Source organism: Centroberyx gerrardi, chromosome 15, assembly GCF_048128805.1.
Source record: "Centroberyx gerrardi isolate f3 chromosome 15, fCenGer3.hap1.cur.20231027, whole genome shotgun sequence".
NCBI lineage: Eukaryota > Metazoa > Chordata > Actinopteri > Beryciformes > Berycidae > Centroberyx > Centroberyx gerrardi.
Window position 1 is genome coordinate 775,881 of NC_136011.1, and position 24,969 is coordinate 800,849.

Consider the following 24,969-nt stretch of genomic DNA (forward strand, 5'->3'; position numbering starts at 1 on the left):
CAATGGCAAAGTATAGTGAAATAAGTAAAATTATCTTAACTAGGGATGTCAGTTTCGGTTAATTTTGCTTTCGATAGGCGGACACCCATTAACCGGTAACTAACCGGTTAATTTTTAAGAAAAAATGCAAAATGAAGTGAAATACAAGAAAGTGGCACTTTCCTTTTTAGTCCGGCGCTCCATTGACTCAACTAGTGCAGTGCCCGTTCGCCCCACTGCTGCACAGAGCGCTGTTCGCTTGTTTATTCAAAGTTTATTAATAATGAACGTGTCGCGTGTCCAAATTGCACCAAATCCGACACTGCACGTCCTTGGTCCCCAGCAATACACCTGCCAAGTGTGAAGTAGATCGGACGAACATTTCTCGAGATATGCGAAGGACACACACACACACACACACACACACACACACACACACTCACTCAGACAGAGATTCCTTGCTTTAGTAGATAGATGAGCTTTGGCGCTGCATTTCGAAGCGCTGTCCATTTGCTGTAATTTGCATATAAAAAACTGCACTTGTTATGCACGTGTAGCCCGTTTTAATATGAAGTGCTGACTCCGCCCACCCAGGCCAGTTTCGGCGTGCACCGGTAGCAATTACAAGTGGACCCTATCCTACAGGTCCTGCTCTCAGCGGAGGGAGGGAGCTACGCTGTGTGTGGGAAACGGTGTGATCATCAGACCTCTCTGGATTAGACAAGCAAGTAGAGAAAACCGTCAGCCGAACCAATTTATTGCCAAATGCTTTGGGATTCAACACTTTAACATTGCTTCCCATGGTCAGAAAAAGTCGCCAGATTTGTCGCTAGTCGCTTTTGAGAAATAAAGTCGCCAGGGGGGTCTGAAAAGTCACTAAGTCTAGCGACAAAGTCGCCAAGTTGGCAACACTGGTGTATGCAAATTAACCTATAGACCGACATGCGTAACCGGTCAAAAATATTCTCGGTGCTTAACCGATTATCGGTTAACCATTGACATCCCTAATCTCAGTTCATTTCCAGGCCTACTCCACATCAACTTAGAAAGCCCTCTAATAGTAATATTCTGTGTCATAAAAACGTCTACAACTTAATAGTGTCTTTGTTGCCTATCAATTGTCCAAAGAACATCCACATTTCATTACAGGCATATGGTGTGAATTAGTCTCAATTAAGTGTATTACAGTCTTTTAGCAGAGCCCCAATTTGCCGCCGAAAAATTGCAACAAATTCAAGGCATTAGGCAATTGGACTGGATGTCACAAGGTTATAAAATAATGATGCATTATGGTTTCGTGGCGCATTGGAGACGCTGGTTCTGGGCGCACAGCCATCCACTCCAGCCTCCTCTTCATCACCAGCCGCACCCACTGTCTGATACCCCAAGTCAGAAAATAACAAAGCACTCGTCTAGTCTGTTCTTAAACCTGTAATAAGCGATATCAGACCTTATAACCTATCCTGAAACTAATGTGTGTTATGTGGAGATTTCATTGAGACATAATGATATAAACCAATATCCACACACGCAGGCCAGCTGTGTTGCTGTTTTCACTTCTTTTCTAAAGCTTGTCAAATTCTGCTCCGGAACAAAGATTCTCCCAGTCTATTCAGTAGCTTTTCATTTTTTTAAAACTAGCTCCCTTGCTGTTTAAAAGCATCCCTCACCTCTCCCATTCCTGAAAAAAAATCTTGTAATGGGGGACTTGATGAAGTGAGCAAGTAAACTTGTTAAACTAGTAAACTTGCTACCTACCTCTTCATTTGTCATTGTGGGACATGTAACCTTCAGTGGGAGAAAGTTCTGGCAAAGTGAGACTGGTAACAGGTAGGGTTGTCGTGGTGGGCGGTGTTACCGGTGGCATGCGGTCTTGGAGTCCACACTGGTGTTATTAGCCCCACACCGGGAATACCGTTATTCAGGGTTCTACGGTAAACATTTTGCCAGGGAGCACTGATGCTCCTACGTTGAAAAAAACAGGAGCTCACAGCAAAGTCTAGGAGCACAAACTGGTTATGAATGTCCCCGTCTACTGGGTTAGGGTTAGACCCAAACCCTGTCTGCTGTTCAAACTCTAGCAGCCAGGTTACTTTTCATGGAGTCTGCTGTCTGCCCAATCATTACACAGAGCAAATACTCTTTAGGCTGTGCCACAGGTGGCAATGGTTTGAGCATTTGATGGTACGATTGTAGTGTAAGGAAAAATCACGATTTCACGGTTTATAATTTCAGGTTTTATTGTATTTTTCACAACATTTCTTCTGGTTCTGCGGGAAAAAAAAGCGTACTCTACATAAAAACCACATTTAAATACAGTGGAAAAAGTATGTATCCTAGTTGCCTTTTAGAATTCACAACAGTTGCCATTTGAAAATGAGATAATACAGTAGCTCCCTTTTGAAGACAAAAAAAAAGACGGATTAGACTAGTTTTTTACACCTAGCCTGATATAGATGCAAACTGAAAGTACTGTAAATAATCGCACCAAACGAGCTGATTCAGCCCCGCGAATGGAAGACACAATGCTGAGAAGAAACACTGGAATACTTCTACTTTGTTTGGACTAGATTACAGCCATGTTGGTGGGTACAATACTCCCGTTTCTGCTTTACTGATGTTGGCTTACATTGCACTGAAAGTCCAACTCAAACCGCAACTTCGTTGATTTATATTTAATCCCCTACCAGCTTAACGTTTCAGTGAGCAACTTGCCGCCAAGTTAAACAGGTTTCAATTTACTTTTATTACCTTGTCTTGATCATGCAAGGATGGATGGTGATCTGGAAGAGTCTTAGCAAGGTAGATATTTTTGAGCAATTGGCAGCCGCATTTCGTCGGCAGCTTTGCAAATTGAATATCAGTCTTCTTCAACAAACCCTGTCATTTTGTAGGAATCCAAAATGCTCCCACACTGCTGATTTATGGTACCATTTGGTGGATAAAAAGCTGGGATGTTGTCACAGGCGCAGTCTCGTGCAAACGTGCGGCTGCATTCAAGAGCACAGAATCACAGGCAGCACACGTTGCCTACTACAGCCCACTGACGCCTGAAAGTAGCATCAGCAAATGCATACACCCATAGGTTCTTGAACGTTCTAGTTATGCACACAATGAAATGTGGACAATTTTATTTTTGCTTGCTGTATTTTAATAGCGCCGTGCATGTAGACTATATGCGGTCACGCTCGCTTGCCATGTTCATTTAATGTTCATTTCGTTTGTTTTATTTTTTAAGCCTAGATCTAGGCTACTCATCATACTCTGTGTTGAAGTGGAAAAGGTTATGATAAAAAGAAAGCCATGCCTTTACTCAGCATGACCAGGATAGATAACTGCAACTATAAAAAGATTTCAATCGTTATGAGTAGTAAATGGAATGTCTGTGTTCACACGATAACTAGCCTATAAAAACATCCAAAATGACAACTATATTCTTGGTTCCATCTCAAAGCAATTTTTTGGATGTAGAGACAACGATAAAACATTTTCAACCAATCAAAATAAATTTCTACAGAAGGAAGGGGTGGGGGAATTTGTTAGTTCACTGCAGTGATGGCTTTGCTCGCTGAGGAACTGATTACAGAAGTCCAGAGGAATCCGGCGCTGTTTGACAAAGACAATTTAATTTAAGACAAATTAAAAGTCCTCCGGAACACTGGCAAGGTGTAGCATTATAAATGTGAAAACACCCTCTGAGTGTTGTACTCCCACCAAGATATCTGTGCAATAGGTCCACTTGATATTATAGTCAGTGTGAAACAAATCTGACCAATACAATGTAACAATGCAGTCAAATCTAGTTTGGATTTTAAAAGGACTAGTCCTATATAGTGTGAAACGCCCTGAGAGTTGAGTGTGACAGCCAATGAGAGTTTAGATACAGGGGGAAGAAAAAGAAAATGAACCGGAAGAGAAGTCATGTTTAACAATACCACCGACTCACATAGACAGTTATCAGCACGTAAGTTGCTATAAAATGTCCCCTGGAGGAATAAATAATAATAAAATGGTATTATATGGCAACGTGCCTGAATCAATCCTCATAAGTAAGCAATTGCAAATTAAGTGAAAGACGCATCATACAAAATTCTTCAGCAGTATTATCCTTGTCATCATGACACTTCAAAACATCTTTGTGATGTAGCCTAAATGTAACCTGTAGCTTCTGTACCACGAAACAATAAACAATAAAACATTTTGTAATTGTATTTACAGTGAATTGTTCTGGACGAATGGGAAAATGTTTTTGAATGACAATCGAATTTCATGGAATTTTGGAAAAAATGAAAACATTTTCCACAGCCCTATGTGTGTCTGTAAAGTCTGCTTAAACCAAGCCCCTGTAAATAAAACACCAAGGGCAACCAGGACATTCATACTGGAGGGCGGGGGTAGGGAACCTTCCTGCAGGAGCTATTCATTACAGCCTACCAGTCATGTCTTAACATGTATCTGTACACACCTTCCCTCTTCGCCCTCCAGGTACACATTTCTGATGAACGCCCTGAGACTGCTGCAATTCCACAATGCCACCCCATCCCCACTCACAAACAATGACCAACATGTACTGAACCATCGTTGGGGGGCTATTCGACATCGCAGGAAGTATGTCAATATTCACAAAATGTTGCAATATTCAATAACTCTCTCTCTCACACACACACACAGCCATTGTATTTTTAGTCTGCTACTGTCATTAAAAGCCAGATTCACAGCAACTTCCTTTACTGTTGCTATAATCCAATGTCATCTGAAGCCAAGCTGCATTGCTGACCTGCTTCCTCTGGGTCAGTTACACTTGATGCCAACCGGTATCAGAGAGCCAACCAGCTGCTCCACGTACCTCTAAAGCAAAGACAACACACACACTACAGCAGGGAAGACATTTCTGCTGCTTTACTCCAATATTAACCCTTTAGCCAAAAAGATTCAAATTCTCAAAACCCTGATCTTCAGAGTCGGTCTCAGATGACAAACTGTTAGCATTTCCTCCCTCTGCGTTGTCCTGGCCCAAAGTTCTATCTCATTTTTCAAGGGAGGAACAAAGTCTGATTCAGTGTTGAGACCCATGTGAAATCCTGCATCTGAGCAACAAAAGAAATATAGCCTAAAGAGCAGAATGTTTCAAATGATTGAGGGTCGACAGAAGCTTATTTGGATAGTTCAATGTGGATGCTCAACTATCAAGTGACAGTAGCAGTAGATGTTCAACAAAGGGTAACCTGCCTATTTGTTGTATACGGCTTAATCTAACCCAACCTGGCCCCATTTCTAATCGTAACTCCAGATTAACCCTAACTAGGGATGGATATTTAGATTTTTTCCGATACCGGTGCTAAAACGATTCTTTTAAAACGGTACCGGTGCCTGAACCAATACCTTCTTTAATATAAAGCACAAAAAACAACATTAAAGAACATATTAATAAATAAACAATACTAATTTAAGAGGAAATAACAGTTACAAGACTAATAAGTAACAGCAAAAGAAATACCAAGAGCAAACTTCTAGACTTCTACTCTCGTACAAATTCTTCTACTCTTCTTCTCAATTCTTTTGCAGAAATATAACCATATCTGCTTTCTCTGGCTATTTATTGTGACATTCTAGTTATTAAAAGTTTTTATGAACGAAACCTATTTGTCCTTAATTACTTTTCATATAGGGCTGGGCGATATGGCAAAAATCTTTATCACAATATATTTTTTTTATCAGTCAATATCGATATATATCACGATATAAACTAAGTCATTATTGTCAGGCTTAAAAATTACCTTTTGAATGAAAGCTGAAGATACCAATGTTATTTGGAGGCTTTTTTTTATTTTCAATCAGAAGAGAACATGAAAATGAGGTCTACTGTTAAGTGCCTGCCAAAAAACAAATGCAAGGTAGTAGGCTACAATTTAAAAAAAAAAAACTGTCAATTCCAGTCAGCATATATCCTTTGTGTAAAATACAGCATTTACATAAATCATTAAGATATTGAATGCCTGAAATCTCAAATCTGCCAACTCACATGATTTATAAAGATTCCTACTGAGCCGACGCTTGAACCTCCCTCCGACGGTACACTGATTTCTTTCTTTGCCTTCCTTTACACCACTCTTTTCAACTTTAGTAGCTGCGCAACAACCTTTTTGACCCTTTCGGTGTGCTGTCAAACACAAACAATGACGTAATTTGATGCTGGCGGGTCACGTACGTACCGTACTCACCCTCATGTCAGTTAAAACCAGGGTGACACACCTGTGAAGTTTTTAAGTCCATATATAAACACACAGCCAGTTAGCTAGTGCAGCTGAGCAGCTCCGTGCCATCCTCAGAACAGGAGTTGCTGGATACCATTTCTTTGGAGTTCCAAAAACGACAAATAAAAAGGCCATAAAATTACTCCATACAGCTTGTGCAGCATAATCCAAGTGTTCTGAAGCCAAACGACTGCACTGTGGGTCCAAAAATCCAATATGTACCTCATTATCTCCTGGATTTGCTGCACTTCTGCACCGCGCCAACCCTACAGTAGCAAGCAGATGCTGCCTGCAAGAGCTGTCAAGAATATTGTAATTAAGATAAGATAAGATAGCACTTTATTGATCCCCTTGGGGAAATTACAGATAGAGCGTGCGTGAATGACACAATAAAGTGGTAAATACAGTCAGTGGCAAATGATGCTGACCTCCAATTACTTGAATTTTTTCAATTGTTGTATTTTGTTCTCTCAAGTAAGGCATTATGCCAAATATGCCTTAGCTGTTCTGAAAAGTAATTCTGAGACAAAAGTAACTGTACACAGGAATGTCTGTCTTAAGTAATAAAACAAAGTTAACGCCACTAAAGCTGTACGTAGTCTTTTACGCTAAAAATGTATTCAATAGGAATCGATTAAGAATTGGATCGATAAGAAGAATCGAAAATGGCACGAGGAATCGGTAAAACCCTAATGATACACAGAAAAAGAAAAAAAAGTTTGCGAAAAACATTAACGGATGTTTTCTCAATTGGTGAGGAGATTAACACCAGAAAGCCCAACATACCAAATGATGGCTGTTATGAATTTTAGAATTGGAATAGCTAGGCTTTCAAAATAATGTGCAATGCTGTCTCCATTACTTTTCATAGACCCTCTTTCCCTAGGCAGATTTTTTCAAAATCATTAAAGAAAATATTTAGAACTATATTTACCTCCACACTTTGACAGGTGATTGCCACAGAAATGACGCAGACATGGTGGTCTAGCTCTTACAGCGACCAACCATTTCAGTTTTTAAAAACGTACAAATACAATACATTCAAATTTTATGTTGTATTTTCATAGCTGTGTCTTTCTGTAGTCTAACAATGTGTGTGTTTGTGAAGCCCACAGGGTTCAGCCTGTGTGCGCGCCAGAGTTTCCGTTATTACCGTTTTTTACCGGGAAAATCTGTTGAAGTCCGACATATTTAAATCTCTCCGGTCATAATGTCCGGTGAAAATAATTCCCTCTAAGCACAATTTGAATTGTATTAAAATAGGCTAAAATTAAATTTCCACATATCCTTCTATTAAAAAAATGACGGGGATCTCTCTCTCTTACAGTGGCACCTATAGTCGCAGGCCTTTTGGATTTCGGTGCCACAATCTTCGCTTACATAGGCACCTTCTACAGACTGGAGAGCCGCAGCCGCGGGTCTGCCATAAGCGAAATATCTTCCTCCTCATCTTCAGTCTCTCCGCCTGTAGCCTCAGGGCTAGTATTTTTGGTGTGTGGACTGTCCGACTCTGAGGAAGACGCACCGGTGTCACTCTCGACAATAATTTTGATTAGACGTGAACGATGGTCAACCTGTTACTATGCAGATGTTCATTCATAATTTTAAGGGACACATAGGGGAGAGAGGAACGGGGAGAAGTGTTGCCAGGTTCTTAGCGACAAAACCCTCCCAATGCCAATTAAACCCAACCCATAAACAGCCCAATGATCAACGAAACTAGTCCAAAATAACAAAACAATAACAAAACTTCACAATACCACCCTGACAAACTTTATAAACAGCGTTTTAAGTCCTACAGCATTTATAACATTTCCAAGTACATTAGAAACCGCGAACCTGGCAACATGAGGAATGCGAGCTAAACTAGTAGTTCTGCTTGTCACCCTACATTTATGAGCTTCAAAACTATTTTTAGCGTTTGAATTTCACAATAATCCTTACACAGAATGAAAGCCAAGGCTTTATTTTATTAAAATCTGATGAAACCCCAAAACAGCCAAAAATCGATCTTTTCTCAAAATCACGTTTATCCACAAATGCGCCGTTGCGACTTCCGACTGATAATGATAGAACGCGTCACATATTTGACCGGAATTTCTCCCATTTGTCCGGGACATTGAAATCTTCCAGGACACGTGGACCGGCACCAATTTTTTCTAACGGAAACTCTGGTGTGCGCGCGTAAGACTTTGCCATCCTTTTGACTAATGGCCTGATGATGATGATGATGATGATGATAACGTCAACAACCATCAGCAAAAATGCGGCACTATTGTGAGAACAACCTAATTAGAAAATGTGAATCCAGATATTATAAAAGGTTTACTGTCAATTTGCTGGTCTTCTTAGAACCCTAAAATTCATCAAGCTTCCCAGTATTAAAAGCGGAACCAAGTCAAGTAGTTCGACTTTCCAAAGGGCAAGGTTTCCCCAAGGCCTTCCTCTTAATTACAAAGTAGTTATCTCAGACATCAGTAATATGCTCCGAGGACAGAAGTGGGCTTGGGCCTACAGCTCAGCACTAATTGGGTCTTCCACTCAAGAATAGAAAGGGAACAAGTCAGTCTTCAGAGAGGGGAATGTGACAAAGGAAAATCAGCTTATTATAGCCACTTCATTCTAAATGTGGCACTTCAGGGCCTTATTCTTCATTTTAAATCTAGGAGGAAACTGAGCAGCACGCTGTACATGTTCATTATTTTGAATGTACCAGGGAAAAAACCCAAACTGTGATTTATTTGAAATGACTTCAATAAGTGTGCAGTGAAACTGTTCCTACTCCCTCCACATTCAGCAGAGTGAGTGGTGGTGATTCATGTTATCATGACTATCCTAGATGCAGCCCAACAACCAAGGGATCTGCAACTTGATTTCCTTAACAATAATCAAAGATCGTGTGGCTCCTTGTGTAGGGAATTCGGCTATGATGGAGTAACCTGGACCGTTCCAGAACATTCTGTTGTCAAGCTTCAACAAGTAACCATTTCTGGAAAATTCGGTTATTACTCAAGTCACAAGAAAATTCAGGCACACTGTGAATGACGGACTGGCTCCATATAATAACTAGCTTCTTCAAACAGCAGTAACGGTGAAGTTCGGTAACTATGGCCAGATAGTCGAGCTACAGCACTTTCAGACTCAATAGATATAAAAGCCATTCTGTTCTAGGTCAGCAATGCTAGTACTACTAACATAACTCTGACCCTAGCGGGCAGGAGCTGGCCAAAACATCCAACCTGTTAGCCCGACAGCTAAACCAGGCAGGACACAAGCTTACAGCATTTCAAAACAATGCCTCAGATTAAACGAGATATTGATGGAAATACGGTACTACTATTAATAATTTTAATAAATGTCACATTATCTAACTGTCATTCCGTGGAGAATAGAGGATAGAAAAGACAGTTTGTGAATAAAGACGGGAAAACTTTCCCATCTGCAGCCAGCAGTCCGCCATATGAAGCATCAATATGTCTGGAGCCTTTTAGCGTGCTAACAGCTAACAGCTAGTTATGCATCTAGATGGCTGTTAGCATAGCTAGCGCCAGCTATTTATCTGGACAGATTGATACTCTAACCTGCACATGCAAACAAAACACGTCATTTGAATCGTCTTTTCTTTATGTCCAGTTCCATCTACAGTGCTGGCAGATTTGTATTTCAACTGTCCAGGCGGTCAAAGACCTCCACAGTAAAACAACCCCAGTCCAGTTGGTACTGAAGAACAGCTAGCTGTTGAGGCTACATTCGCTCCTCACAGGGCTGCACAAATATAACGGGCTTCAAGTTTAAGATACCGTAACAAAACATAAAATCTGTAAATAATTCCTGCCTTACCAGTATTCGTTCTCAGAGGATAGCAATCCGACCCGAGTGAGAGAAGGAGGAAACCTTCAACATTTAGAGTAAAAAGTGAAGTTCAGCGTATTGCTGCTCAGTCCGCCATCTTGGTTCTGCTGGAACTCTGGACTCAACCAAATCCACCGGGCAGGGTTTTTACATTTTCAACCCTAAAATAATTTCCATAAAGTCTGCTTTCACCTGTCAAAGTGCAGAGGAAGACAGGCTATTGTCTGTTATTCTGAGTAGATTCTAAAAATAATCATTAAGATTTATGATGGTATGTCAGTGCCACAGTGCATACCTGACGTTTCCATATTTTGCTCACTTTCCCCACATCATAGATAGATCGGACGGGACCCTAGAGCCCAGGTGGACTTTCTAGTTTAAAACCTCATTGTTGGAACACGATTTATAATGTTGAATTGATTTTTCTTTTACAATGTTCGATTACTGGTTTATATTTGACTGTAGTTTCATTCCGTTGGCATGTTATTTGCACATATTTGCAATAAGTTAATGCTCCTATCCATATTACCGTCAGTAAAGCAGTTATGGAAGGATGGCATTTTAACAAGTTACACTGGCATTTGATCTACTCCTTTATGAAAAATGTTTGTTAAAGCTGGTTGGTAATTTATTAGTGGAAAGCGAGCATGATTTATGCTGTGAAATATGAATGTTTTGTCTTGGACTCTTTGATGGACTTCTAAATTGTATAAATGAACCTCGCCCTCCCTCTTGTGGCCATTGTTGAGACCATACGGATCGTGTGTCAGGACACCTAATTTAGTCCACATTAGAGCCACAGGCCCCCATTTGATTTTACCTCTTGGACCCAGATCTGACAATATTTCTATTGTTAGATGTGATTTTGTCCGGAATCCCATGACTATCTGCACTGTAGGCAGATAGATAACAATGAAACTATGATCAAAATAGTCATTCTTCTACATTCTCTAATTGTGTTAACTTCTTACAAATTAAATAATGGTGAAGTTTAACAATTCATCAAGTTGCTGTGGATCCCTTGGAACCCCCTCAAGGACGCCTGGTGGTCCCCGGACCCCACGTTGAGAACCACTACGTTATATGCTTCATCGAGCTCTGTAGCTAAATGGTCTTCTCTCTTGGCCCACCCCCAACCCCACACACAAGTCACAGTGAGTTAGTGTTTTGAATTATCTTTATTAAGTAAACTCTACATTTTTAGTATTGCTTTTATCTGTTCTTTTTTAATCTTTTCACTCTAAATTACAACCTTTTGCAATCAGCACAGTTTTATATATATATATATGTATGTACGTATATATATATAAAACTTTGTTTTCAATCAAGCTACACTTTTGAGGAATACAAAAATATCACAGTACATTTTCTACTAAGTCACTCTTCACCCGTGAGGTCCAGAGCAAAGTCGAAGATGCCGGTTTTGAACCACAGCAGCCACCTGGACATCGATGGAACGTCAACATCTCTTTTAGAGTAACAGCACCAGGGTACCACACTGAAGGGAACCCTATTACACAAATATCAGGTCCACTCATCAATAGTAATGTGGGTTTTTTCTAACAGTTCGGACTGTATGTTTGGACTGGTGTTCAGATGAACCTGCATTACACAGCTTGGCAAAGCGGGGCTTTCCAGGGCCGAACCATGTCTACAGCCAACTAGGCATTTTTACAAGTCAGTGATTTGGAACTAGTCCAGCTGACAAGTCATATCGATACAAAAGAATAATAGAAACGTTACATTTGGAAAATCAGTGACAGTAATGCTGCGGAAGCCCTGGCCAGCCCCGGCTTGGCCCCGCAGTGGAAAACCGGCCTCTGAGTTTGGTCCAGCCTGATCCGCTGTGTTCACCTCTGGCCTCGTGCCTCAGTCGGGCTGAAATGGAAAAAAGAAACCCACACAACACTCAACAGCTTTAATAATCTCTGATTCTCTTCCCATTCCTCCTTCCTGCATACATGTCATATTCTATACAAAATATATATAAAAAACAAAACAAAACAAAAAAAAACAAACACTGAAAAATCCTCACCCGTACTTAGGTTATCATCATTTTTTTAAATGTATGTTGTTGTTTTTTTTTGTTTTTGTTTTTTTAATTGATTTCAGCAAACTTTGTTTTTTTTTTTTTCCTTTTTTTTTTTTTTTTTAAACACTGCTAAAATTCAGATCCGTAGTGACAAGTTTTTGGTGAACGAGGCCTCTAAGCCCCTACCACCCCGGACAGGAATGTTGCAGTATTAAACTGACTCACTCAGTGATATCATTAAAAACAAAGAGCCAACTAAACAAAACTACAAAACACCTGAAATAAAATGACGACCGTTAGAGAGATATCCCCGTCACAATGTCTTCAGGGGAAATGGAAGAGACAAGTTGATGAAGGAAGGAAGGAATACACTTTAATTACACAGGGTTACACAAACATGAACCATGATAAAATGAGGGAATAAGGGAAATGAGAGTCAGTCAAGGAGCGGAGAGTGGAGGAAGCTGATCTGCTTTCTCCTCCGTGCCTCTGGGTGGACAAACACACTGATGACATTTAAAAAGGAAGTCTTTGGGGGATCGGGGAATACGGCAGCTGATTGTGCTGCCTGTGTGCTGTGTTTGGTAAGTCCACATTAAGAACTAGGAAGGACCGGGGTAGGCGATGATGTCCCGTAAGCCTGACAGAACCAGAGTAAGTTGGAACGTGACTGGCTCAGTACAGCAGCGGTGGTGATGCTGGAGACTGAGCAGATGTCGGGAGCGACTCGGTACTCCGCAGCCGTCTCTGTGCCCGGTCCCCGGGCCGGTCAGGGGGAGAAGGTGGCCATCTCCAGAGAGATGCGCTGCCACAGCTCCTTGGTCTGCTTGCCTCGCTTCAGGTTTTGCAGCACATCGTTGAACTGCATCATGCCCACCGGCGTCAGGCAGAAAGCGCCGCGAGCGCTGCGGATGATGTTGACGAAGTCGTCGTAGTCGGCGGGCGTCAGGTGGATCAGACGGTGGTGGATGTACTACAGAGAGAGTGTGAACGAAGCAGAGGAGAGAGGACATATGGGTCAACAGGTGGCCTGGGAGGACATGGACAGAGAGTTGGTGATTAAGGTCTCAAGTCTGTACTAGTATTACATTTCTAGATCTTAAACATAGTGTTGGTGTCAAAGTCAAAACTGGTATTGTGACACATTGTGAACACATATACTGATATACACACACAAATTGCTATATGCAGCAAGATACACTAACAAAGATTTATGAATGTGCACTTGTGTGGTTTCAATGGAGACATCAGTTCAGACTTAAAGTAAGAAAGAGAGAGAGAAAGAGAGAAAGAAAGAGAGGGAGAGAGTGAGTGTGTGTGTGTGTGTGCAGAATCCTGTTTGCCATTATTTGGAGCTAAATGGTCTGAATTCAGATTGCTGTTGAGTCTGCTGGTGTATTTCATTTGTGCAGCATGAAAGTTAGTTGACGTACTGAAAACTTAATGTAAATACATTTTAATTGAATTATGATTTATTGCTTATATTGAACAATACCTGTTGGAAACATGTACCAAATACCTTATATCATTATACCATTCCTACCAAAAATACTAAAACTAGAATAAAAACTAAATAAAAGCTTATCTAAAATTAAACATTTGTAAACATATTTGTAAAAATAATATAATAATACTACTAATAATAAAACCTAAACTAAAACTACCAAACCCACACTGAAAACTAACAAAAATTCACAACTATATAAAAATAAAAACGAATGAAAAATCGCAAACTATAATTAAAGCTGCAAGCAGCATTTCCGGGGGCCAAGCACATATTACATCAAGCAGAGTACATTGGGAGCAGATACACTGAGAACTTTTGCCAAATCCTTTCTGTGATTAATTTTCCCAATAAATCATTCCCTTTTTTTAGACACAAATCAAGAAATCTGGTAATAGAAAAAGAAGAAATAAAAGAAAAAAAGATGAATTGGTTGAGCAATTTTGAACTTGATAGGACAAAGCGCAGCATGCAAATAGAAAAGCTGTCAAAAAATTACGTTTTTGAGATAAAATTATGAATCTGACATGCGTATAATGTGTAAATATGCTCTATTCTCCACTGACTACAATGTATTATATGACCTCAGGATTGAAAATTCTGTCAAAAATTCTATTTTTGAGATAGAATTAAGTTTTTTGAGGTGGTACATCTACAATCATTCCTCCATTACGTAATTTATTTTTTATGAAGATTGGACTTTGATTAAACCATTTCCTAGCAGTAAATGTGTACAGTGTGATTTACAGGCAGATATTTCCATTCACTGAAATGGATTTTGGTCCAAATGAAAATCCCTCAAATACATGTAATCATGGAGATCTGACAACACTGTGCACCAATCTTTGTGATATTTGAATGAAACCTGTAGCACTAGTCATGTTTAATTAGTGGTTAGAGGGCTAAAAAGAAGTTTGTTGATATGTGATATTTTATTACCTCTTTTCTTTTATTACCCTCCTGTACTTGATTTCCTTGGCACTGTTCCGCCAATTGCTGCTGTGGCACCTGAATTTCTCCAAGGGGATCAATAAAGTGCTATCTTATCTTAGAATGTGTGAAACAGTTACCTTGTTACTTTGTTTTCATATGGTTGTTATATCAAGCAGAATTGGGACAGAGTTTTTTTTTTAACCTATAAAAGTTGGTTAAAGACATGCACAGCTATTTCTTCTATGGTATACAATATACTATTACATCATAATGTCTCCACCATCGTCAATGACTATCAGTTTTTGTTGACAGACAAACCCTAGTACTTAAAGGATTTTCCGATTTTCTACTGGCATGGGGGTGAGTAGATAATGACTGAATTTTCATTTTTGGGTGAACTATTCCTTTAATGACTGAATTTCATCTTGGGGTCAACTATTCCTTTAAGCTCAGTGACTGCGTTTACATGGACTTGAGTATCCCGGTTATGATCGGGGTTTTGAAGTATCCCGTTTTTGTGTTTGCGCATGTAAACATCATATCCCGATTTCAGAAACCTGGATAAGCCCTTATCCCGGTTTTGAGAAACCCGATTATGCTAGCTGGAGTACTCCGAAAGAAACCGGGATACTGTTGTATGTATACATCTTATCCCGGTTTCTGACCGCTGCCGACTACCTGCGCAGGCGCGGCTTCAGCCAAGTGACGTAGCAGAAAAACACAAACAATGGCGGCAACGAGAGCGTCTCACTTCTGGAGCGATGAGGAAACGGAGTTTTGTCTTTCTGTGATGAAAGAATTAAATATACTTGGCAGTTTAGATGGGAGAAAGCATCGAAATGCTGACCTATTCAAGTCTGTAGTATACAGACTACAGGACGCCGGTTTCCCAACATGTACAGCGGAGCAAGTCAGGTCACAGTGGAAAATACTAAAGAAACATTACTACGTGGCCAAACATCAAAACAAAACAGTCAAATTAATTTAAGGTTAACAGTTACAGAGGAATATCAGATTAATGATATCAAAATTGCCGTTTGTGTTGTAAACATGTCTCAAAACTAAAATTTTCTTCATGTATATATACTGAACAAAAATATAAACGCAACACTTTTTTGCTCCCATTTTTCATGAGTTGAAATAAAAGATCTAAGACTTTTTCTATGCACACAAAAGGCTTATTTCTCTCAAATTTTGTTCACAAATTTGTTTAAATCCATGTTAGCGAGCACTTCTCCTTTGCCAAGATAATCCATCCACCTGACAGGTGTGGCATATCAAGATGCTGATTAAACAGCATGATTATTGCACAGGTGTGCCTTGGGCCGGTCACAATAAAAGGCCATTCTAAAATGTGCAGTTTTTATCACACAACACAATGCCACAGATGTCGCAAGTTTTGAGGGTTTTGAAAGGTTTTTTAAATGCTCTTATACTGTTCCAGCACTAGGAAAACAATCCACAAAAATTGGAATGACTTTGTTATTTCCAGAGTGAGATGGAGGCGAAGACGCACCACCAGGAGAAAAACATTTTTTAGGAGAAACAAACAGTGGCACAACACCTAGCCACAAATCTCTCATATGCTGACTAAACTCCTCGGTTGCTCCTACCACCTGGGATGTTGTAAAAACTAAGCTTTTTATTGCTGTTGTTACTGCACCCATGTAAAACACAGCATACCATAATTGTCTGACTCTTAGCAGATCACTAGCTACCATTGACTAAGGTTTGTTATCTCAGCTGTCTCCAACTGCTATGCTGTCACTAATGTCAACAGTATGGCCACGGAAATGGATATGACTTTATGCAAATACTATGGATATACATGTGTTTGACTGAGGGTTTACCTGCAAGTAGGCCTGCTGGCAGCGCTGAACCAGTTGGTGAAAAGCGGGTGTCCGGAGGTGGGCGTGGATGTGGGCGGGGTTCAGCCTCTGCAGGGCGTCCATGATGATCTCCTGCAGGACAAATGGACTGAGGACGCCCTTCGCTGCTCCTACACAGAACTGGTAGACAAAGTTCACTCCTGATAGGGGAGGAGAGGAGAGGAGAGGACCCGAATAGCAATAGGAGGATGAGCAGGAAGAGGATAATGAAAGATGACAGTTGTTGGAGAGAAAGTAAAGTAAGTAAGGATTGGATAAGGAAAAGGGGAACGGAGGAAATGAGGTTAAAAGAAGTGAGGAGGGAAGACAGACGAGGACAAGCAGCGAGATTGTATTTTGATGTTTAAGGTCTATTTTCTGGCTGATTTAGATTTCACTTTAGGTTGTAGGCAAAATTTTGTGAAGAGACACAATCGTAGTGCAACTTTGGCTCTCAGCCTGCAAGATCCAAAGACCTCGCAAGGTTTGAATTATTATCAATGAAATTAACAAGATTGCCTATTGACACCTCTGGTGGAAAATACTAATATTGCAAATATGAGGCAAGTGTTTTTCTGCACAAAATATCTGTGAGACAAAAGCCAACATGGGAAAAAAAAAAAAACTGAATCTACACTGGAGCAATTAATTTAGCATTCAGCCCAAGACTCCTGACATCTAAAGTCTGAAGCTGCGATGAAGGCCTATCAATATTTCATATCTACATTTCTCATCATGCTTTTCACACATTAAAAGACAGATCAAATAAGATATATCAAAGAGCAGGCACAAACACATCTGTGTTTGTCCATAGTCATGTGTTAGTCTGTGATGTAATGCAGTAGAGTATTGTTGTATGTTTGAAATTAATCCTAAAAATGATCTATACACCAATCCACCAGTCGATAAACCCCAATCAATCACATCATCCACCCATCCATTAATGTGTCCATTCATCTATCCCTAGGCTCACCTAGCCTTGCGGCCAGTCCTAGCAACCATTTGACGTCCTCAGTGTAGGGCGGGCTACGGGAGAAGTTGTTGGGGTGGTCGTTGTGGGCCCTTCTTCCCAGCATCTCCAACGCCAGCATGCCTTCACACACGGGAGAAATGAGATGGTTACTGAGAACCAGGGTTCATACGCTTAAGTCATTTTCTAATTCCAGGACTTTTCATGACTTATCCATTACCAACCACTAAAAACTCCATGACCAAAAGTTAAGCACGTCAGTACTGAATATCAACAGCAAACGGTGGCTTAACATTTCAACAGGCATATCATTAACGGGATATAGAACAAGGGCTCAATGTGCACAATTACATAATTTCATTTTTATGAGTAAAGTGAACAATATGTAACACTGAGGAAGGCCGAGGGCTGAAATGCATACGTTACTGTTGCTGCTGCTGTGCAAATAAAAGACTGGCATAAATATATATACATGAGTGCGGACATTTTTCTATATAGCTGTGAACAATAACCTACTCATTAACATTAGATTTAATTGTATTGTCCTACCTTACATGGATTCCTTCACCTTCTCAATTCTCAATCCTTCACTCTGTTTCTCCTTGGCAGTCCTTCTCATGCTATTTTTACAGCTACATCCATCTCTAAGAGTAATTTCTTTCTCTTAACTTTCTCAATTTCATTCAAGACGCTTTTCCTCTTCTCAGAAACACGCTGCTTACAAAAGAGCACCGAGCTAACTGCTGCTTTGAACCACACCGTGCACAGCACCAAATAAAGTGATTATAGGATTCCATGCTAGTTTTTTTTTTTTTTTTTTTTGTTTTCCATTTTATATAGTTTCAAGGATATTTCAGTACTGAATTTTGCCATTTTTATTTCCCATGATGTAAGGTTTTCCAACCAGAGTTTGTGCTCCTTTTACGCTGGGACTTTGAATTGGCGGCAAAAAGCAAACAACAAAAAAAGAAAGCAATAAACTACACACCACAATTCAATGATGTAATGTATCTAAAGAAACATTCAAAGTCTATGTAAATGTCCTTAAATTTCCATAAATCAGGTATCAATTCAAAGAATGTGAAAAGTTCTAGTCTATCTAAACTATTTCAACCTGACTGGGAGGGTACTGGGAGCTCTTAAACAAATGCAACCCATGATCCTCACCAACTCTGTAGGCAGAATGCAGGTAGTGCAGGCCCTGTTGGCTGATTGGCTGGCTGTGTTGCTCATCCTCAGCTGGGAAAGGAGTGCTGACCAATGAGGCGGGCTGGGAGGAGAGGGTGGGCAGAGAGGCTCCCTGTATGGCCTGGATGGTGGAGCCTGTATGGACACCACCCACTGCAAACAAAGATGACAGTCACAGAATACCACTCAGTTGGCATTTACGAGTAGTTAGCATTTATGAGTAGTCTAACATTTACGAGTACACAGCATCTGATCTAACTATCCCTGGTAGTCTAACATTTACCAATACTGACTGACATGCTTAGGGCTCTCCCTCCTAACAGTGGAAGAATACATTTTGAATTCAGAATTAAATTTCTTAGCATGCCACATGAAATGCACAAGCTCTAATCGTTACTGATCCTGGCTCGATGAAGTCTAGGGTAAGGGATCACTATCTTGCTACACTGGCTCTATGGCTGCAGTCATAGATCACTATCTTGCTATGCTGGCGCTAGGACAACTAGCATCACGGATCATAATGTTGCTACACTTGCTCTACGGCTACCATTATGGATCACTGTCTTGCTATGCTACGCATCAAAGCCACCCGCTACTGTGCAGAATCGCTTGGATTGGATTGCTTCAACACTTGGTTATGCTGCCAAGTGGCAACACTAACTTTACATCCTAGTAGGATATGTCTGATCATTGCCGTTTCTGAACACAGGACGTGGGGTCTTCACCTAGCTTCTGGTGGAGGTTTTGTTACACAGGATCCAACAAGAGAGGACACCAAGAGTTTAATCTTCACTGACTATGAATGGGAGACTGACTAGAAGGGTATTTCTTTTCCAAATGGAATGAAGTGAAGCTATATTTAGATGCTGATTTTGGGTCAGTTTGCATTGAGGGAGAGGGCAGGGAAGCTGGCCTTCTAATCACTGCTCAAGGGCAACCTCACAACTGCATGAATGAAAGAACTAAAAAGACGACAAACCTGAGATGAATAGCAAACGATTACTGTTTAATTTGACATAATCTGGTAAACTTTTGATATAGAGTAACCACTCCCCCCCAAAAAATGAGAAAAACTGACTCACCTGAATCACTATCTTGGTACCATTGCATATTTTTGGTACCTGATCAGCCAAAAGCATATTGCAATAGCATGTGTTTTAACCATTAGAGGGCAGTCTCTACAATTTCATCAATTGAAAGATGTTTTGGGGGTAAGGTTTCTCTTTAAAACTAAATTACATGCAGAGAGCCTGTTGTCCTGACCTGCTACAGTGGTGCTGAGGGGCAGGCCGGTCTCTGTGTGGTAGGGGTGGACGGCTATCTGAGTCATGGACGGCACAGGGACACCAGGGAAGGTAACAGCAGTGGCTGCCATGGGCGGATGGGGGCCAGTGGCCACCGAGAATGGGTACTGGGCACCTATGAAGGCCGGGTGCATTCCCTGAGAAGATAGACACACACACACACACACACACGTACTCCAATTAGTATGAGTGACCTGCATTACCATACCCCAGCCAAGCAAAGCAAAAGAGTGTTAAGAGTGTTTGTGTTGATGACATGAATGATTTATTCCAAAATGGCAAAAGGGGTGGATATAAAGATTAAGATTTGCCTATATATCTGTTAGGATGCTGCTATAAAAAGTGTGCCTAACTGTGTGGGCCTCTCCGCCAGCAATCAAGCCACTGTCAATCAATGTTCCCCCTGACATTTCCTCCTCGACTTTTTGACAGGCACACAGGCTAGACTGAGTTTAGTCAAACGCGTCAGGTTATGCATACTGATTTGCCTGGCAGCTATTCAGGTAGTTAGCCTAGTTTTCAAAGTCCTTGAAAATGTAGTTTCAATGTCGTCTTCACATTCTTCACATTCCAGCCGCAGACATTACCTCACCCATGCCAAATGATTTCACTTTTGCAAATAATGATCAATGCCAGTTGTTTTAAACATTTAGAAGTAATTAATTGAGAGAAAGGGGAAAACCATTTGCTAAATGATGTTGAGATAATGTTCTAGAAGGCTGGAATTGCATCTGAGAGAAATATTCTACTGTTGTCTCTGATATTTCCACCGTCTTCCTCCAGGAATCAAACCTGGAGAATGAATACAGTCTGAGAGGGTGAAACAAAGCTAGCAATGGGCCTGTTCTCTCTTCTCTCTACTCCATCTTTTTCTGATTCAGAGTGAGAGGATTTTTCATAATCTCCCTGAATTTTAAAAACTGGAAAAGGGCCGATTCACATGCAGCACTCTACAACGCTTGGAAAGCGCGAGGTGTGCTGAGTGGACAGTGAACACCGAACTTTTATCAACAACTTCACACAAAGTTTGTTAGTAGATCTGAAATAATGGATTACCATCGCAGTAAAACTGTCGTAGTAGCTTTACTTCTTGATCTACATATGGAGCAGTAAAAGAGAGTACGGAAATATCACCGGTAGATCCTGGACCATCGTTTGGATGGTGAGCAATTCAAGGCTTATTTCAGGCTTTCAGGCTATGTGACATGCGGTGCGCTTGCGGAGTTCCAAAAACGTGTGCGCGTCGCGACGCGACCGCATCGCCCTCATGTTTGCACATCTGCCGCGCGCCCCCCATTGAAAAGAATGGATTTGAGCGCGCAAAAGACGCGGCATGTGAAACGGCCCTAAGGAAGCACTGCAAGAAACTGTCGCGAAAGAACAGCAAAGGATCAGTGTTGTGTTAGCATTATTGGAATTGGAATTATTGCAAATGACTGGGACTGCTGAGGCCCAAAAAATGATTGCAGAAAAACACTTTTGACTGACACACCTCTCCAACCCCATTCTCACATGTAGCTAGGCATCACTCCTCTTCCATCTTGATGTTTTCATCATTACATAAAAGGGAAATATCACAAAATGACTAAACATTATTCAAACTCATAAAAAGCATTCTGACCTGTGGGTAGGCAGCCCCAGACACAGGGAAGACCGTGGGTCGAGGGACGTGCTGCAAAGGGTGTCCCAGGTACTGGGGGGTGCAGACTGTGGGTAAGTGGGCCTGGATGGTAGTGTAGGGGTGCAGGCCCTGGCCGTGAGGGTGAGCCATGGCCTGACCGGGCAGGGCATGGGACTGGTAGATGGTGGAGCCCACAGAGATGACAGGCACAACCGCCGCTGCTGTAACTGAGGCTGTAACAGTGGCAACCCCAGGAGACTCCATGTTGGCCACGCTGTCAAGGACACCACAGCCGGGCTCCGGGGGCCTCCTGCCTGAACCCCCGTTGGCCCCGCAGCGCCCAGATGCTTCCCGCTGCTGGCCCGAACCCCCACCCACTGACTGTTCATACAGCCAGTACCACTGGTGAGCCACCTCAAACAGCACCTCAGGATAAACACCTCCACCCTTGGCTGCTTCCTCTACCGCCATGCAGGCCTTCTCCAGCATCACATTGTCCTGGAGGAGTGGGCATGACACATGAGAGGACAGACAGGGAGAGAGAGAGAGAGAGAGAGAGAGAGAGAGAGAGAGAGAGAGAGAGAGAGAGAGAGAGAGAGAGAGAGAGAGAGAGAGAGAGAGAGAGAGAGAGAGAGAGAGAGAGAGAGACAGAAGGAATTGATGGGAATGGATTGTGTGAGAAGAGAAGACAACAGAGGGGAAATTCATTCACTATAATGAATAATGTATTGTCCTCATTATTTGTTCTCATACCAGCAGGGTATCTGCAGGTTTCAGAAAGCTAAAGACTTTTTCATAATCCTGGAACTCAATTTAAGGCCAATTTGACAACCAAAACAAATAAAGAAAAAGCTGGTAATACCAGTCTATTTCTGATTGAACATAGTTCTAAGACTATAAATGAAAAATATAAGACAAAAGGACACCAGGAAATTAATGTTTAAGGACATGATTTCCAACAAGTAAGTGGAATCTTTTGTACACTGCTACCTAGTAGAAATTATGAAGTCCATCACTCAGATTTTTTCATAAACTGTAAAACTAATTAACTCTTTCAACTTTTACATTGTTTGTTCAAGGTTCTGTAAGGTTTTAAATTTCATCAAAAAATAAGCCTACAACGCAGGAAAATGTCTGACTGTAAATGGTACTGTACACATCCACTGCAAGATCTCGCTTAATAAATGCCCAATCTTCATGACAATATGACACAATTAAGCAGTCATGGTATAGATGAAGCATGTCAAATTTCAGAATTATATCTCAAAAAAATATTTTTTGACAAAATCACATACACAATGGAAGTCCATGGGAAATTGGGGCATTTTCAAATGTTGATATTTCCTTAATAGTTTGACTAATCCTATTAAAAGTTATTTTCAAAAATTCCAAAACTTGTGTTCATAATGTGGCTTGATCTTGGCAACAGGTAGGGGCCAGCCAAAATGCAGCTATGATAGACTGAGGCATATGTTCATCAACAAGAGGGGCCAATACATTTTGGACTTCGTAATAATTTGATTGCCCTAGGTTGTCACATGTTGCTGTATTTACAGTATGATCTGCTACATATAATTTTGACTTCTGCTAATGGGTAATATGGTAATAGTTAAAGGGTAACTTCGGTATTTTTCAACCTGGACCCTATTTTCCCTATGATCCGGTCTGTGTGTAACTTCCTGCAACAACTCAACTCTCGCGAGACTTGGTTACACACAGACCAGATCAAGCGAAAGGTAAAGAAAAACGTTTAATTTCTCTGTAGGGTCCTTTCCATAATTTTGTCAGACACTTATAATAACAATCTGAGCCTGTCAGTGGCAAAAACAAGCACTTTTAGTGGACGTACATTGACGGTGCGATTTGCCCCGTCGGATTACATTGCAGCTCGTTTCGCGGCTGCCGGCTGAAGCGATCTCGCTCAATACTGGACCAATTTCAAAAATTGTTGTCCCCTTTAGTTACTTAGACACAAAAAGATGGGAAAATAGGGTCCAGGTTGAAAAATACTGAAGTTACTCTTTAATGTTATGATGCCTGCTGCTTACTCATACTACTATGATAATCTTTCATGCTAAAAGACTATGCTGATATGCTAATGTTAAGGGCTAATGTTAATGCAACCTCGTGCTATGATCTAAAAGTTCCTCTAACAGTTTCAAGATGTTATTTAGGCCTAACAGATTTCAGTTTTGTCCACATGACTTAACAGCTAAGCTGTTCCCGGCTGCCATATTGTTTTATAGCCTTTCCTTCGAAATCTGCCTTGAGTAAGGCCGCGGCCACACTGATCCATTGTGTCTGTCCGTCTCCGTTCATTTCAATTCATTTTCAATGAGAGCTATCCATTGTCCGGACAGGGCTGATGACGTGTCCGTCTCCGTCAGATTTCCATCCGTTTTGATGGACAGAATGTTCAACCCACTTGAACTTTGACTGGACGGACGGATTCATCACCGTCCGTTTAGCTAATCAGAGTCATTCCTACATTTGTGTTGGAAAAAATAGCGGTACAACCAAAACAAAGATAAAACGGAGAAAGCCTGGTATAACTTGGGATGACTGTAGGTCAGTTTCTTATTTCATTTATACTGAATAGTCTGTTTCTTCTTTTTTCTTGTAATACCATTATGAGCAAAGCTGTATATCTGCCTCCCCCACCTTGTTGACATCCCAAAACAGCCCAATGGACAGAAATACATCCATCAATAATTCTGTCCGTTTTCCGACGGATCAGTGTGGCCGCAGCATAAAGGTCACTGAATGTAAAGAATCTTTCAATGCCACCGTCTAACTTTTAGAGTTGTATCAAAATGAACCTTAAAATTTAAAAGTAAACCTGCATCATATGGCGAAAAAGTATAGACTTCTTATGACTGTATTTAAGACATTTTAATGCCTTAAATTTAGGTAATTTAAGAGTTCATTTTTTTTCAGGACCCGCAGATACCCTGATCAGGGACCTGGACCCAAACTAAACATTCAGAATGATTCTGGAAACCATTCTAAAGAAAACATCTTCAGTGCTCTTGTCATGTAGGGACCCAGCACAAACCGGTCCTGACTGTCCTGTCAGAAACACTGAAGAAACACACATTCAGCAGCATTTAACAACAGTTTTATAAATGATTCAGAACTAAATATCCAGTTTGAAACCACTCCTACCTGTTCTTTGCACTGCACCAGGGCTCTCTGGATCTCGTTGGGGTTAAGGGCATGGGCATGGGGTAGGCAGCTCAGGGCCAGCTCTGCTGCCGCCCGAACCATGTTGGGGTCCCTCGCCCGCGAAGCCCGGTCCGCCAGGGATGCCACCTCTGGAGGGGTGAGGTGACCGTCCCAACACTCCACCAGGATGTTGAGGGCAGCGCTGCCAATCTCCATGGCCTGGCCTGGAAGGAGGACAAAAGACATATGGGGAGGAAAGAAAATGGGTGGACAGGTGGGGGGCAGAAAGGAGAAGAAAC

The 24,969-nt window shown here is 41.1% G+C and overlaps 2 protein-coding genes across 2 annotated transcripts in view; both read right to left on the reverse strand.

Moving 5' to 3' along the window:
• ndst2a (N-deacetylase/N-sulfotransferase (heparan glucosaminyl) 2a) overlaps window positions 1–10,193 on the reverse strand; it is a 145,126-nt gene extending 134,933 nt beyond the window's left edge. The window contains exon 1 of the mRNA XM_078288887.1: window positions 10,074–10,193. The gene's annotated coding sequence lies outside the window, so the exon portion shown is untranslated. The remainder of the gene's footprint in view (window positions 1–10,073) is intronic.
• A 2,009-nt stretch (window positions 10,194–12,202) lies between these two features.
• On the reverse strand, window positions 12,203–24,877 carry LOC144542385 (zinc finger SWIM domain-containing protein 8-like). Its single transcript, XM_078288925.1, has 7 exons — window positions 24,671–24,877; window positions 21,506–22,003; window positions 19,844–20,021; window positions 18,560–18,733; window positions 17,396–17,515; window positions 16,405–16,583; window positions 12,203–13,090 (listed from the first exon to the last, which is right to left on the reverse strand). The coding sequence occupies exons 1-7, from the start codon at window positions 24,770–24,772 to the stop codon at window positions 12,887–12,889; spliced, it is 1,455 nt and encodes a 484-aa protein (XP_078145051.1). The 5' UTR covers window positions 24,773–24,877; the 3' UTR covers window positions 12,203–12,886.
• Between the last annotated feature and the right edge of the window lie 92 nt (window positions 24,878–24,969).